General features: G+C 41.5%; 1 protein-coding gene across 1 annotated transcript in view; it reads left to right on the forward strand.

Annotated features, from left to right (window-relative positions):
* The window catches only part of LOC117259899 (protein kinase C-binding protein NELL1-like), a 465849-nt gene that overhangs the window by 185387 nt on the left and 265537 nt on the right, over positions 1 to 14925 (forward strand). Inside the window, exons 8-11 of the mRNA XM_033631687.2 lie at positions 806 to 940; positions 3714 to 3816; positions 6801 to 6874; positions 12579 to 12678. Coding sequence (XP_033487578.2) covers positions 806 to 940; positions 3714 to 3816; positions 6801 to 6874; positions 12579 to 12678 — 412 coding nt within the window. The remainder of the gene's footprint in view (positions 1 to 805; positions 941 to 3713; positions 3817 to 6800; positions 6875 to 12578; positions 12679 to 14925) is intronic.

Raw genomic sequence — 14925 nt, forward strand, 5'->3', positions numbered from 1 at the left:
TTGTTTTTCCGGTTATGTTTTTGCATTTACATAAACTTGTTTAAGGTTAGTTTGAAACTGATATATCATGAGACAAGACGTTTGCACTTTCAAAACATTTAACACAAACCCATCTCTAATCTTAAACTAAGTGCTTTTGTTGCCTAAACCATACACAAAACTCAAGACGCAAACCCCCAGTGAGAAGTCTGAGCTCTTCCTTATGACTTCCGTGCAGTACAAAAATGCAGGAGACTTCACTGGGAACAAAAACAAACACAAAACATTAGCTGTGAACACGATCCAAGCGGCAGTAAAGTTTCCTACATACAGCATACTTTGTAAAACAAATAAGTAGCATATAAACATAATTTCTCAGAGACAGAGTTGTTAAACCCTGATTTAAACTTAATCCTGGTTGGTGCAAACCACGCTGTGACACCGCCTTGTGACACTTTTTGTCAGTCAAAGATGCATCACTTCTGTCGAGAGACAACCGTGGAGAGTGTTGGGCATGAAAAAAGCTGGAGAAGAAGAGCTGATCAGTCTGTGGGAACAAAAGAGGACTGAGGCAGGATCGGGGCTGTCAGTCCTGTCTGTCATTTCTCAGTAGATTATAGCCTGAGGTCTGGAGCATGAGCTGAATGATGATCGCTTATTATTCTATGTGCCCTTCTAATGAGTGGCTCTCAGCAGAGCAGCTCTCTGTGAAAACTGATTGGGGCACGCCAGAGGGCTAGGGGGCGGTGTGGGGGGCTTAACCTGTGTGCATGCTCAGACTTTTGATTTGCTTTTGTGACTCTGGTGATTCTGTGCTCATCCTCAGTTGAACTACGCAGAGTCCAGGCTGACCCAGCTGGAGGGCTGTCACTGCGAGAGGACCTGCAGCGCCAACGGCCTTGTCTATCGGGATAAGGAGCTGTGGGTGGAGCCTGAGAACTGTAGGAACTGTGCGTGTAAGGTGAGTGTCACCCCCATCCTCCCAATCAAAGAATGAGGCAACAGCTTTTAACTATAACTCTCTAAAAAATCTATCATATCCAGGTCAAGTCCATTTTATACAGCCCAATGTCACAAATCACAAATTTGCTTTACAGTCTGAACAGCGTACAGCATCCTTAATCTTTAAGGCTCAGACACATCACACCAACATTAAAGAACTAGTGGCAATGAAGGCCGAGTGTTGCACATGGCCTGTTGTCGCAGCGAAAAAGTTGCACTTAAACACACCACAAATCTTACAGCCAGCGGCCTGTTAGCATGTATGTTCTGTGCCTGTGTGAGAGGGAATAACACTCCATAGCAGCAGGTTGCAGTACTCTGTATTCATCATTAAAAAACGGAAAGACCATTTTCAAGACGCTAGTTAGCCCGTTAGCACATTAACAACACAACCTGATGTTGATAGAATAAATTATATTTACTGTGCACCCTTGACATTAACACAAGCAGTTTTCTTGACTTTAGTCATTTGTTTACTTTCCTCACTTCCTAACTCTTCTCATGAACTGAGTTGAACTACCAACTCGAGTAATTTCATTCACCGATGGGCTCCTACGCATTAATCAGCCAGTAAGGGCAGACAATGGCCAACTAGTGCCAATGGTGCGAGACACACCACCAAAACTAGGGAGATGCTCACCAACGGCTCAATATTGACCAACGGCTGACTGTTGGCTCGATGTGTCGGGGCCTTGAGACCCCTTGTTTCAGATGAGGATAAATTCCCAATAAAATCCTTTAAGTGGAAAAAAGTGCAGGGCGAGCAACAGAGGAAGGATTCCTCTCTCAGGATAGACAGATGTGCAATAAATGTTGTTTGTACATATTGAGTACTTTCATCTACTTTTGAGCCAAGAAAGTATTATTTTCTTCAAACATGCAAAACAACAACAGCTGCAAGAAAATGACTCCAACCTGTTTCCAGTAAGAGTCAACGTGTTGCAAAGAAATCTGTAGATTTTGAGATAAAGCAACTTAAGACTACATTTATTTGACCCCTAACATTAAGTCCCCTTTATTTCCCTTTAAGTAACTTTAAGATTATTGGAGTGATGTTACTCCACATTGTCTGACAGGACCTCATTTGTTTTTTCTAAAGTGTGTTTGGGCAGCCATGCCTTTATAGTAACAGTAAATAGATGACAGGATATGAGGGGAAAGACAGATGTGGTATAAAAGTTACCTGGCTGATAGGATGCTGCAGGTCATTGGTTGGTTTTTATTATGCTAACTTGCGCTTCTTCAACACATCCACACATCCTGTCTACTCCTGTGACCTGAAAATCGTTCCCCCTCTGCCATCGTGAGGATTTTCCAATCCCTTAAATGTGCTATGAGGAGACGAGGAGCTTAGATTGAGGAAACAGGTGTATCCTATGTTTCTCTTCCTCCCATATCTCTTCCACATCCTCAGTGGGAAGAGCTAAGATGTGAGGAAGAGATGCGAGATAGGGAAATGAGGGGACACGTTAGCATTAAGCACCCATGGCCTCTGAAGCCCCAGGGCACCAAAGTGTTACATCCTGTTTATATTCAGCTTGTTTCAGCTCTTCATTGAAGGTATGTGATGTTTACACTGAGTGAAATACTCAAACTCAAGACACCATTGTGATTTGTGTTTGATAAAACTACCTCACCAAATTTTACAACTATTTTAAGAAAAGAAAATGTTGAGACTCAATAACAGACCTGAATGTCCTGATTTGCAGTGTATCATAAAATGAAATAGAAAACCTTAGTAGCTGAGGGAAAGTGGGAACATCAGAAAGGCAAAAGACAAGCTTTATAAGAAAATAACCTCTGCACCACAGATGGATGATACATAACAGCAAAGCAGGATCTTGGAGTTGATTTATTTCTTTAACAGAAAGTCACTTCAACCCTTATTTCCTCCACTCTGAACACTTAGCTCCTTTAACTTGTCTTCCCATCAGACCACCCTCTTTCCCAGCCCCTGCATCATCTCTCCCTGCCTCCTGCCCGCCCCCTAACAAGCGCCCCCCTAATAAGCCTCCCTGCCTGCGTTCATACTTAGAAGCCAGACTTTGAAATTTGTTGAATCAGGCCATCCCAGGCCCTGGGCAATTAGACTTGCTGCATCATTGCACATCAAGCACAGGGTGGAGTTTAGTCGGTCTGATTTCCTCCCGTGGACATGCCATTAACTGATAACCGCGGCGTCCTGGGGGAACCATTTCCGATGACTCATGAAATGAAGAGGCGCTCGCAGAGAGAGATATCAGCCTCAAAAATGAAGGCAGCCCTTCAGGGCCTGAATAACTACCTGCTATCAGCAGGCCGCTCGGTTACAGTATCCGCAATCCAGCACCCAATGATGAATATGTTATCTGATTGTATGACATTATAATTTTTTTTTTCGTCAATTTGATAGCTTTCAGTTTCAGATTGCTTTCCCGAAGGTGGGATTCTGAACCATTTTGGATTTGTTTCCATTGTTAAAACTGCATTAGCCATTCAGAGTTGAGCTGTACTGTAATGGCACTGGATGAGAGTATACATCACTCTGCATATATATGTTTTCTGTTGTTGGCAAGGGGTAAATATAATGTTTTTTTTTCCACACAAAGATTCCATGAATGTTGTGCAAATGTAAATTTAGACATAGAAGGAAAAAGGGAAATGTCAGTGTGGCTTTTTTGGCAGTGCTCCAGGCAAAAGCAGTACGTTCACTGTGAGCGTTGAATTTTTTTTTGATGTTCCTTTTCTTTCAGAATGGTGTGGTGGAGTGTCGCAGGATTTTCTGTCCTCCAGCAAACTGCTCCGAGGACTCGCTGCCTGTACACGTCGATGGGACGTGCTGCAAGAAGTGCAGACGTAAGTATCAGCAGCTCATATTTACATCAAGCAGGAAGCAGAGGAGATGTTCACAACTACCCTGTGAAAATCCCCCCTGCTCATGTTCAAGAATACTTCTCACACCACACAAATAGGCTAAGGTCAAATTAGCTGCTAACAGCTGATCAAATAAATAAATAAAATAAATAAATGATGATCTACATTCGTTAAACATTGTAAATAACCCACATATTGCTCAGTCTCCACCATAGCGTCTTCCACCATTAGAATCTGATATTCTGACTCATATATTTTTCTGTAAAACCAGCATGGAGCGATCAGTGATGTCATCTCTGCATAGCTGGTTTCTTAAAAAAAAATTCCTCTTTAAAATCATCATGGTTTTGTCAGTACACGTTGATGAAGAAACAAAATTAAGTTGTATCTTTTGCTACCTTCAGTTAATGGGGATCAATGAATCAATCAATGCTGACTTGCAAAAAAACAAGACTCTACATTGTCTTGATAGTTTGAGAGAAAGTGGGATTGAGCTCACATTAAGGATTGTTGATATCATTATTATAATTGGATATAAATATTGATATTAGATGATGAGGTAATAATAGGAGGAGGAGGGCTCCTGCATGACTGCCAGTCAATGGAAGGACATTTATACAATGTATTGACAATTAAATGTTTGACCAGTCGACCATTCCCTAAACCCTCCCTTTGGAGGGTGCTGTCTTTTTTTTGCCTTTCCAAAACAAAAACATAAGAGCCAAAGTGTAAGGAATGGATTTAACAGTTTATCTGCTCTAATGTATGATGCAAACATTCGGAAATGCCCGTTGTTCTTATGAACACCCAGTAGTCTGAAAAATGTCCAATTGGATAGAAAGCCCATTTGTACAAGAGCTCATTATCCTGAAAACCAACGGCCATTACTCTGAAGGGCCATTTCTCCAAGGGCACTCTCCCAACTTGAAGGGCATGGCTAATTATTATGCTGAATGATGTCATCAGACCATGGCAAGGGCATAACCGTCCCTACTCTGCATCTGATTGGCTAGTGCTTGTGCCTTTGTTGACTAGGTTGGGTAGATGTTGGTCTGAGGAGTGACATTAGTTAATGTTATGGTTAAGAATGTCAGAGTAAGCCATTCAGAGTCAGAGTAGGGCCAAGCAGCAACCTCCAGGTCTGAAAAATGAAGCCACGTGCCAAAAAATGCAGTTCCTCTAATGGCCACTTGAGGCTGGCTCTCGAGGTTAATCAATCCCCCATAGACCCCCATGTTAAAATGGCCAACTTCACAGCAGAAATAAACATGTTTACAGCCTGGTACAACAAACAATTTTTGTCTCTGTAGGTAATTTCAACATTCATGATAACGCAAAGCACCGCAGCACCTCCACGGACTATTACATCCAGACGGTCCTGGTGTTTCCTCTGCAGGCTCCACTTCACTCAGCTGCCTGATAAACCTGCTGCTTCTTCTCACTTTAACCTGAATAACAAACCAGGGCTCGGTGCTCTGGTTGGATCCAAACGGAGAGCCGGGGCTAGCTGGGAAACAAGCGGAGGCTAACTGGCTGTGCTTCCCTCCGGTCATGCTGCGGCTAACGCTCCGCTAGCCGCTCCCAGCCAGCTCCGGTTTGTTATTCAGGTTCAAGTGGGAAGAAGCAGCGGATCTGTCGGGCAGCTGAGTGAAGTGGAGCCTGAGGAGGAAGCACCGGTTAGCCCCAGTTTCACTACAGGCAGATTCACTCGCTACAGGGGCGAGGAAATAAAACCTGAACAGCCAATCAGAGTGATCTCTCTCACTGACAAGCTCCGCTGCCAATTCAACATGCTCAATCGGCCGAAAAGCTGCCGACGCCGAAGTGCGGCTTGGTGTGTCAGGGCCTTTAAAGTTCTGATAATTAAGGGTGGGGCTGCTTTGAGCGACAGGCTGTCCAAATATGGTGTTTCTGTTTCATATTAGCATTCCTGGCTAACTAGCGTTCTACCTGCAGTACTAACTATTATCTCTAGACTTTTAAAGAATATATCTAGGACGTTTTGCAGCAGTTGAACTGTGTCGAGCCACTTCCTGTTCTTTGGATTTCAAACAACCATAAAACTTTGCTTGTCAGGGAAACATACACCTAAGTTGTTTTACACATTTTCACAAATTACCAGTGCTTTTGTTTTTGTACAGTCCTACTTACTGCACATACCCAGCTTGTTTGCTTAACAGCATAACATGCTATAGGAGGAACCGTTACATCCGGAGTCACTGTATATACAAAGAAGACGGCTGTTGCTTGTGGCTGATGTTCTGCTTGCACAATGAAACCAGAGTAAACTATCCACAAGAGCAAAGATCACAGTTGCCTGATTTTCATGAAAGCTGAAATGGAAGCACTATTTCTAGTATAACACACTCAGGGGTCTGGTAGCTGCTCAAAGACCCACGGACAACTGAGTCTCTCTTGCTATACTGCGAAAACACTAAATCCCTGAAGGATAGTTTGTCTTTGAATAATTCCAGCCCTCCTCTGCCTCCCTCCATCCCTCGGCTCGCTTCTTCTTCCTCCTCTTCCTCCCCTGTGAACATCAGAGCTCTGGCACAGATGAACGAGGGAGCAGCGGTCCAGAGCTGCGACTGAGCGCTCCGTGGTCCTGCACCCTGGAGAGGAGAAAAGCAGGACTTCATATCATATGCTTCATTTTCTATTTCTGCTTTATCGCCAGAGGAATATGCAGAAGGGTCTCTTCTGTTGTATTCTTAATGCGCTGTTACATTTCCTCTCCACTTATGCACACTAGCCAAGAACAACTTTGTTTCTGACAGAATTAACTATGCAGAACTTCAGGCTGGAAACTTTTTTTTTTTCCACAGGCAATATCAAAAGCATTTCTGAGAGTATCACAGGACGTGATATTGTCAGAGTAATTATTCTATTCCTGGTATGACATGGTTCCTGTACTTACCTTAATAGAGTGTTACTGAAGCAGTTGTTTTCTATTTTTGTGCCCACAGCAAAATGTACCTACATGGGCCAGACCTTTTCTGAAGGCCAGCGCTTTTTATCCAGGAGCTGCAAGGAATGCAAGGTAACATTTCTACCTAAGTGCACACTTTTCCTCCAGCATTTAGCCTTTACTCTGAAGTCAAATATACCATACAGCTCTTCTCTTTCAGTGTAAGAGTGTAATGATAGCATATGGTGGATATCTCGGTGTGTTATTCACTTAGCCAGCAGGCCATATGAATTTTCCCTCCCTCCCCCAATCTGTTCAGTCTGCTTTTTTTCCTCCTCTCAAATGGCGAGATAGCCAGGTAATTAGAATAACTTATGAACACAGCAACACAAAGGCCTGATTTGAATAGAAGCTTCATCATTGCATGGATTCTAATTAAAGTCATTATTCCAGTTCACCATAGAACAGAGGTGAGCTTTCTTCATTGACGAGCCATTTATCTTTAAAGCCGCTATTTTAAGTTGAAAATTATCGTTTTATGCATGTAGTTGTTTCAAGCAATTACAGCCGTCTTGTAGTCCTGCAACTGAACCCTATTAAATGACCAATTTGTGGACAAATTGTTATACGAAGGGGCCTGGAAAGTTTTATTTTGACGCTTTGATGGGTCTCTTGTGTTAGCATTTTGGTCCATGACGACTCATGAATCTCAGCTTGTGTGTTTTGAAGTATTTTTGAGTTGTTTCTGCACATCAGATGGTCTTTCTCTCCTCACATGGCGCCACAGGAGAGGTGGAAAAAGCATCAATGAATATATGCATTGACATATGGAGAGAATAAGAAAGAGGAATCAGATTGGTGGTTGGTTTTGCGCCATCACGATGATGAAGTAACACTCAGCAGCCTACGCTGTCAACTCAACTCAGCTTTATTTATATAGCCCTTTAAAACAGCCACAGCTGAAACAAAGTGCTGTACATAAATAGACAAAGCAACACAGGGACATAAAACAATTAACAGGAAATAAATACTAAAATAATTGTTTATTGTTTTTAAAACAATTTAAAAACAATAAAACAATTTATAAATAAAACAAACCATAAAACACTAAAACAGAAGCAGAGTCTCAAGTGGAGTTGAAAGCCAAGGAATAAAAATGGGTTTTTAGACAAGTTTTAAAAATGGACAGTGAGGAGGCTCGTCTAATGTGGAGGGGTAGCTCGTTCTACAATTTAGGAGCGGCAACAGAAAAAGCTCTGTCCCCTCTGAGAAACTGACTGTGGTGCGCGTAGGGGTTTTCCATTGCTCATGGTGTTAATGATCTCACCATGGCTGCCTGACGTGACCCAGTGAGCAGATACAGAGCGACGTTAGCATTTATTCCGAATCCAATATTTATTCTCCTTTTAGCGCTGCTTTTGGTCTCCACCAACTCCTGAGAAATATCCATCGAGACTTTATGTGTGTGTTTGGTGCTGGACAGGTGGACAGGTAGTGTAACGTGGGTTTATCAAAAAGTTTTTGTCAAGAACAGCGAAAACTGCATTGATGCGAGTGGAGTTTGCAGACTTTGAAACCAAAGCAATGAGCTTACAAATAAATGTGGTAAAAAATATCTAATAAGTTAGAAAATTCCACTGGAAAAACAAACAGAATAATGATTAAAAAAAAAAAACACACAAAATATCCCAAATTAAAGTCGTAAATTTACAAAATATGGAGTTGGATATTCCCTGAGACGCAAGTGGTAAATCTACAAGGATAAAATAAAAAAATACGACAAATAATATATGATAAATATTCTCTGAGATTATAAAATTATAAATCCGCAAGAAAAGACTTAGATTAGTCATAACCTAACAAGAAAATGTTTGTTCTTTTCCCTGTCATTGTAATTGATCTCCAACAAAACGTTACGTGATAACGGATGCGTTCCAAATCACATACTTTTTTTTTTTTAATTCAAATTTTGCGTAATGGACTGTGATGGGTACATGAGCAAAAGGGTCATCGTCTTACTTCTATGACCTTTGATGGTTTCTCTGAATTTCTGGATTTGTGTCACTGCTTTAATTCCGGTGTCCCCATCTAAGGGGTCAGCACCCCCCAAGTGGTCACATGATAAATCTGAGAGGTCACCAAACGGGATAAGTAATGGTTAAAAGTAATATGGTGTTTTACAGCAGGGGCGCTTGACTGTTCCTCCTTGTTGTTCGTTTGCCTGTGAATGAGCAAATAATGTGCACTGATTTTATGACGCAGTAGTTGCAAAAATATTTGTTATTTGATGAGTGTAATGAAGTCTCACGCTAAGCTAATTGTAATAGCAAATTGAAATCTGTTTGTGTCATGCACCTGCTTACCTCTGCTGGTTCATGTTCCAGATTGTTCAAGCAAAGGATGCGAACACTGGATAATGGTTCCAGGAGGGTCACAAAAAGCAGTGTTACACACCCAAATATAAACCTAACAAATACCAATAAATATCTTATATGAATAAATACATTCTTGGTCTAATTTAATACAAATTATGGCTTTTTGCATCTTATTAGTGTACCGTGAAATAAAGTGCAACCATAGCAGTGTCTGTGGTGTGATGAGGTTGATCCAGCGTTGCAAAGTGAAGCTATGTGGTTCCTTAACAAAACAAAAACCAAAAAAAAATATGAATTTATTGACATGAATCCTGCAATCCTCCTTTTTTTTGTAATATTACCCTCCTCCCATTTTGTTTTCTTTACAATGACCCTAACATGGCGTCAAGTGATGCGACTGATGAATAATGCAAAGTAACTGTACTATTCAAAGATGACGTGAGGATGCACATCATTGACGAAAGTTGTGAAGGAGAAATCTTAGGGATTTGAGTCGATACTTTGACCTTGAGAGGTATCTCAGGGACCACTGGAGCTCTGACATACCAGCCAAGCTGCTGCTGCTGTTTGCCTGCTATTTGTGTTGAAGACCTGGGCGAAGATGACACCAAGTTCGATCTCCCTTTGTTGTTTGTTGCTCCCCTGCATATCTGCGCCTCATCTGCTATCTGTATTCATGCCCTCCTTGTGAATGTGAGCAGCATGTACAGCCTTTACATTCCACCCTATCTGTTGTCATGGCAGCCTCGTTCAGTCAGGAGTATCCTGAAATACTCTGTGTTTTAACATCTGAAAACATCCTTTTAATTGTCGGTGTGGTTTAGTACATGTTAAAAGCAGTGTCAGCCTCTCTTTTTGTGATGTTCAAATTACAAGGTACAGACTGGCAAAGTGAAGCTCTACACACAGGCCTTTGTGCGAGGTCAGAGAACTGTCACCTCCTGTAGACACAATTGTCAGTTGTCTAACATTATATTATATATAATGTTATATATATATATATATATATATATATATATATATATATATATATATATATATTATATATTACATTATATTTAACATTATTATGCAAGAAACTGTTACTGGAGATCCTGGTTCAAATATGATAAATTCATATACTCAAATTATTGATATAATATGAATGAGAGTTGAACTGGGAGAATGCACCTCCTGTAGTTCACCTGTTATTGTTTTGGAGTTGTTAGGATGACAGAAACGGTTCTAGTGGTGTGACATGATGAAATTTCTTACTTCACAAATGATATTTGGCCGAGTCCAGACACCAGCTTGCAGACAGCATGCAACCCCCGACAAATGACAAGTTCAGTGCTGACCTGTCATCAAGCTTTAACGTTAATTAGCAACAGCTGATATGACCTGCTGCCGCTTGTCATTTTATAAGAAGATGAGAAGTTAGCTGAATGTTTTACACGCTAATTGGTGCTAATGATAATTAGAGTCACATATATATATATATATATATATATATATATATATATTCTGCAGTTTGTGAAACACACATGATATGAATGTGTCTGTATGACACTAATGAATAAATGGTTAAAAAAAAACACAATTAACCACAAGCTCACATCACCTCATGTCATACTAGTCTTAACATATGGCGCTTGTTAGTGGATTTTTCTGCTTTAGTCAACAACCAATATGAAAGTTCAAAAAACAACTTATTAGTATCGTCATTTCTAACATTTTTTCTCCATTAAAGGTTGTTGGGGTTTTTTTGAGGATTTTTTCCTTATCCGCTGTGAGGGTCCAAAGGACAGAGGGATGTCGTATGCTGTAAAGCCCTCTAAGGCAAACTGTGATTTGTGATATTGGGCTTTATGAATAAAATTGAATTGAATTGAAAAATGGAAAAGTCTGGTTGATTGGCAAAGTACAAAAAAAAAAACCCAGACAAAAAACACAAAGTGGTGGCCCAAAGAAAGAGTCAGGCCTTTTTCACCATTAAGGGGGCCAAAGACTGCAGTTTTGCTTGGTCAGTGAATTCCACCATCAGACATTGACCAAAAAAAAAGTGTGCTTTCATGTCAGCATGATATGCAGCTGGTTGCCGTTATTGTTTAATGACGCCTGGCGGCATCAGGGGAAAACACAGTGGGACAACAACGAAAGTAAAGCTGGTGGCAGTCCGAGGATGGCGGGTGGGAGAGGTGGTGTATGGGTCCAACAACCACCACCTTTCACCCGAGAGGTCGGTCTTCACTTCCTCTAGGATTGTAAAACCAAACCCTCTTCTTTTTTCCTAAACCTAACCATGTGCGTGTGTTGGCAAAATGTAATCACCTGCATTTGTTGTTGGAGGAAAAAAACATCAATTTGCGGTGTTGTACCGATGTAGTGCATTTATTTTGAAAGAGACTGTATGCAAACTGTACAATTCCTGTGAAAACAGAGGCGTATTTTGAAAACAGACAATGCATGTAACAGGCTAAAGTTGACACGGCATCCCAAAACGTCAACAACCAATGCACCCAGGGTACCTTGCACGTCTCACAGGTTGACGTGGAAAGTCCATGACCAAACGTCGATATGTAATGAGGTCAGAGTGAGGATGTGTTGTAGTATAAAAGAATGAGAGAGGTCAAACAAACACAGGACTTTCACAAAGGACACCACTGTTTGTGTCCCTTATGGAACCAGGCATCAATGTTGAGTTTTTTTCTTGTTAACTTACTAAGTAAAGTTGTATAGCAAACATACCTCAACTGCAGTCCTTTTTCTTAACCTTACCACTTTTCTTCCAACTTCCAACTTCCTGTAGGCATGGAAGTTTATTTTGAAGTTAGGAGTTAGCGAGCAGCTAGTAGCAAGAGGGAAACGCAAACCTGACAGACACTGTAAAGATGAGCAACTGGGGAGACAAGGAATTGTGTGCCCTCCTTGTCCTCGCAAAAGAAGATGCCATTAACCGTCAGATGACGGGGACGGTGAAGAACAGGCCAACTTACGAGAGAATTGCTTAAGGACTGACCAGCCGTGGCTTCTCTCCCACGTCACTGTTTACGTCACATGCTAAGCTACACGTTTTGTTACTTGCTCATGCCCCCCATTGCCCCGAAAAAGGCGCATTCTGTATAAACAAAAGTAGGTAAGCGGCATTTTGCTGCACTCCCCAATTTTGTGTTTATACTGCCAATGCTGAAAGAAGACTGATTGGGCTTTCCTGCAAATTTGCACAATTCCTATTTAAAAAGGGCTATAGTTTGAAGCATATGACCACTAAGCAAGTTGCCATATTTGACCAGTTGGTAGTGAGAATGTGTTTAAGCAGTGGGCTTCCTGGTTTGAGGCCCAGAGAAGATGAGATTTTGTGTCATTTTTCCTTAAATGTTGTAATCGCTCTGGTGAAGAAAGTCTCTTTTAATGCACAGACTTTCACACGTTTGAGCTCAGCAATGAAGTTGTAATTTTTTATCTCTGTCCTGTCCTTCCAGAGTGGCCTGATGGTGAAAGTCACAGAAACTTGTCCAGAGCTCAACTGCACCGTCAGTGAACAGATCCTACCAGATGGCAGATGCTGCAATGTTTGCAGAGGTATGTCTTCCCTCTTCCTGCACTATCCTCAGTTGCATGAATCACTCTTTCTTTGGACGTGCACGCACCAATCCCCTGCCGCTGTGAGAAGTAAACACAGCCAGTCTGCCGGTTGCTGATTCAGGCCGCACCTCTGCAATAATTCTGTTTCTCTCCCTTTCCACCGGGTACGAGTGCTTCTTGGCTGGGATACCTATCAGAGCAGATTGGTCTGTCTGCTATAGAGCACCTGCTATGCCAATTTGCCTGAACCCCGCTGCTTTGGCAGGGAGGTACTACAGGGTAAATAGCCACCGGTAATTCAGTAAATACATTGAATAAACAAACTGTAGGAGGCTGTCAGCTATAGAGCCATAATGAAAGAAACCCGGGAGAGGTTCGGAGCTGAGGAAATTGCGCTCTCATTTAGGTAAGATAAGCAGTGTGCCTTAGACTCACTGTATTTAGAGTAGAGGAAGATGAAAAGGACGTAAAAGAGACGGCAAGGAGAAGACAGAGGAAAGGGAAGCAGAGAAGGAAAATGAGAGGTTAAGAATGTAAAGGAGAAGACATGAAGGAGAGGGGAGGAAATATAAAGTCTTAGACCTGCTCTGCTGGAAAGAAAGGAAAGGGGAGGAGGAAGACGGGAAGAGGGAAGGTAGAGAGTATAAAGCACATGAGAGGAGAGAAAGATGAAAAGAAAGTTAGAGAGAGGATAAAACTAAGACTTCATATGTTGAGATGAGAAAAGGAAGGGAGAAGGATGTGGAGAGAGGGCAGGAGAGGAAGATAAGAATAGAGGAAGAGGAGGACTTACTGTGTTGAAAAGAGGAGAGTATAGAGGGAAGCAGCAGTGAGGGGGAGAAGTGTAAGTGAGAGGAGTAAGAGCTAACAATTAAAGATTGATAGAGTTACAGTGCTTCTTCCCCACAACCCTCCTTCTCTCTCTCACACACACACCCACACCCACGGTCGCTAACACTCAGAGCCGGTCATTATTTCCTAATCATCTCCAGACCTCTTCTCCAGTGTGTAACTCAGAACTTTGAATCCACTGTGATATTTACTTGTGCCTCGCTGTTCCTCAAAGTCACACTGGCTCTGTTAAACTGGTAATTACACATTGTCAGAGTGTTCATGCTCCTCTGCTTCACTTTAATATATGTTTGTTTAAAATTCTACAGAGAGGGGCCGATGTGTGTGCATTGCAAATCAACAATCCAGCTATCACAAACACAACTGCAATGTATTTTCTAGGTGCCTTTCAAGACACTCAAGGTCACCTTACAGGCAAAGATAGAGAAAATAACCATTTAATAAGGTCAATGAGATAAGGTAACATTAAGAAAATAAATGATAACAATAATAATAACCTAATAACAAATAATCAGTAGAACAGGTTTACAGTGAATGAAATACAATGTAAATAGTGGATATGTATGTCAAACTGAATAGGCTTTTTGAAAGAGTTTTGAGGCGGGATTTGAAAGCAGAGAGTTAATGGTATGAATGTCCAGTAGGAGGAAGTTGACGCTGAAGGCTCTAGACCCCATGGTGGTCAGGCAGGCGGGCGGGACAGTGAGGTGGAGGGAAGAAGAAGAGCTGAGAGTGCGGGTGGGGGTCTGGATTTGCAAGAGTTCGGAGAGGTACAGAGATACATTTTATGCCTTTGTGCCAGTGGAGGCATTACGTGGTTGGGTTGTCCATCCATCCATCCATCCATCCATCCGTCCATCCGTCCATCCGCCCCATTTTCGTGAATGCAATATCTTCAGTACGTTTTGAAGAAATTTCTTCAAACATGGCACAAACGTCCACTTGGACTCAATGATAAATTGAGAAGATTTTGTTGGTCATAGGTCAAAGATCAAGTTTACTGTGACTTCTTCTGTTCCAGTCTTGTGAACGCAATATCTTAAGAACACCTAGAGGGATTTGTCTTTCTATTTTGGCACAAACATCCAGTTTGAGTTGAGGATGAACTGATTTGATGGTCAAAGGTCAAGGTCACTGTGACCTTAAAAAACATGTTTTTGGCCATAAGTCAGGAATTTGTATGCTAATTATGACAACATTTCCCCCAAATGTCTAATAGAATGAAATAATTAATTAATGACATTTTCCATAAGGTCCAAATTCAGCTTCACTGTGACATCATAATGTTGTGTATAAAGACTTTTCTGGCCATTATTTAATGTCATAACTCGGTAGCAAAAGGGGAGACATTTGGTCAGATGCTGAATCGGTGACACTAATTTTGGGTGTTCA

Source organism: Epinephelus lanceolatus, chromosome 2 (genome assembly GCF_041903045.1).
Source record: "Epinephelus lanceolatus isolate andai-2023 chromosome 2, ASM4190304v1, whole genome shotgun sequence".
Taxonomy (NCBI): domain Eukaryota; kingdom Metazoa; phylum Chordata; class Actinopteri; order Perciformes; family Serranidae; genus Epinephelus; species Epinephelus lanceolatus.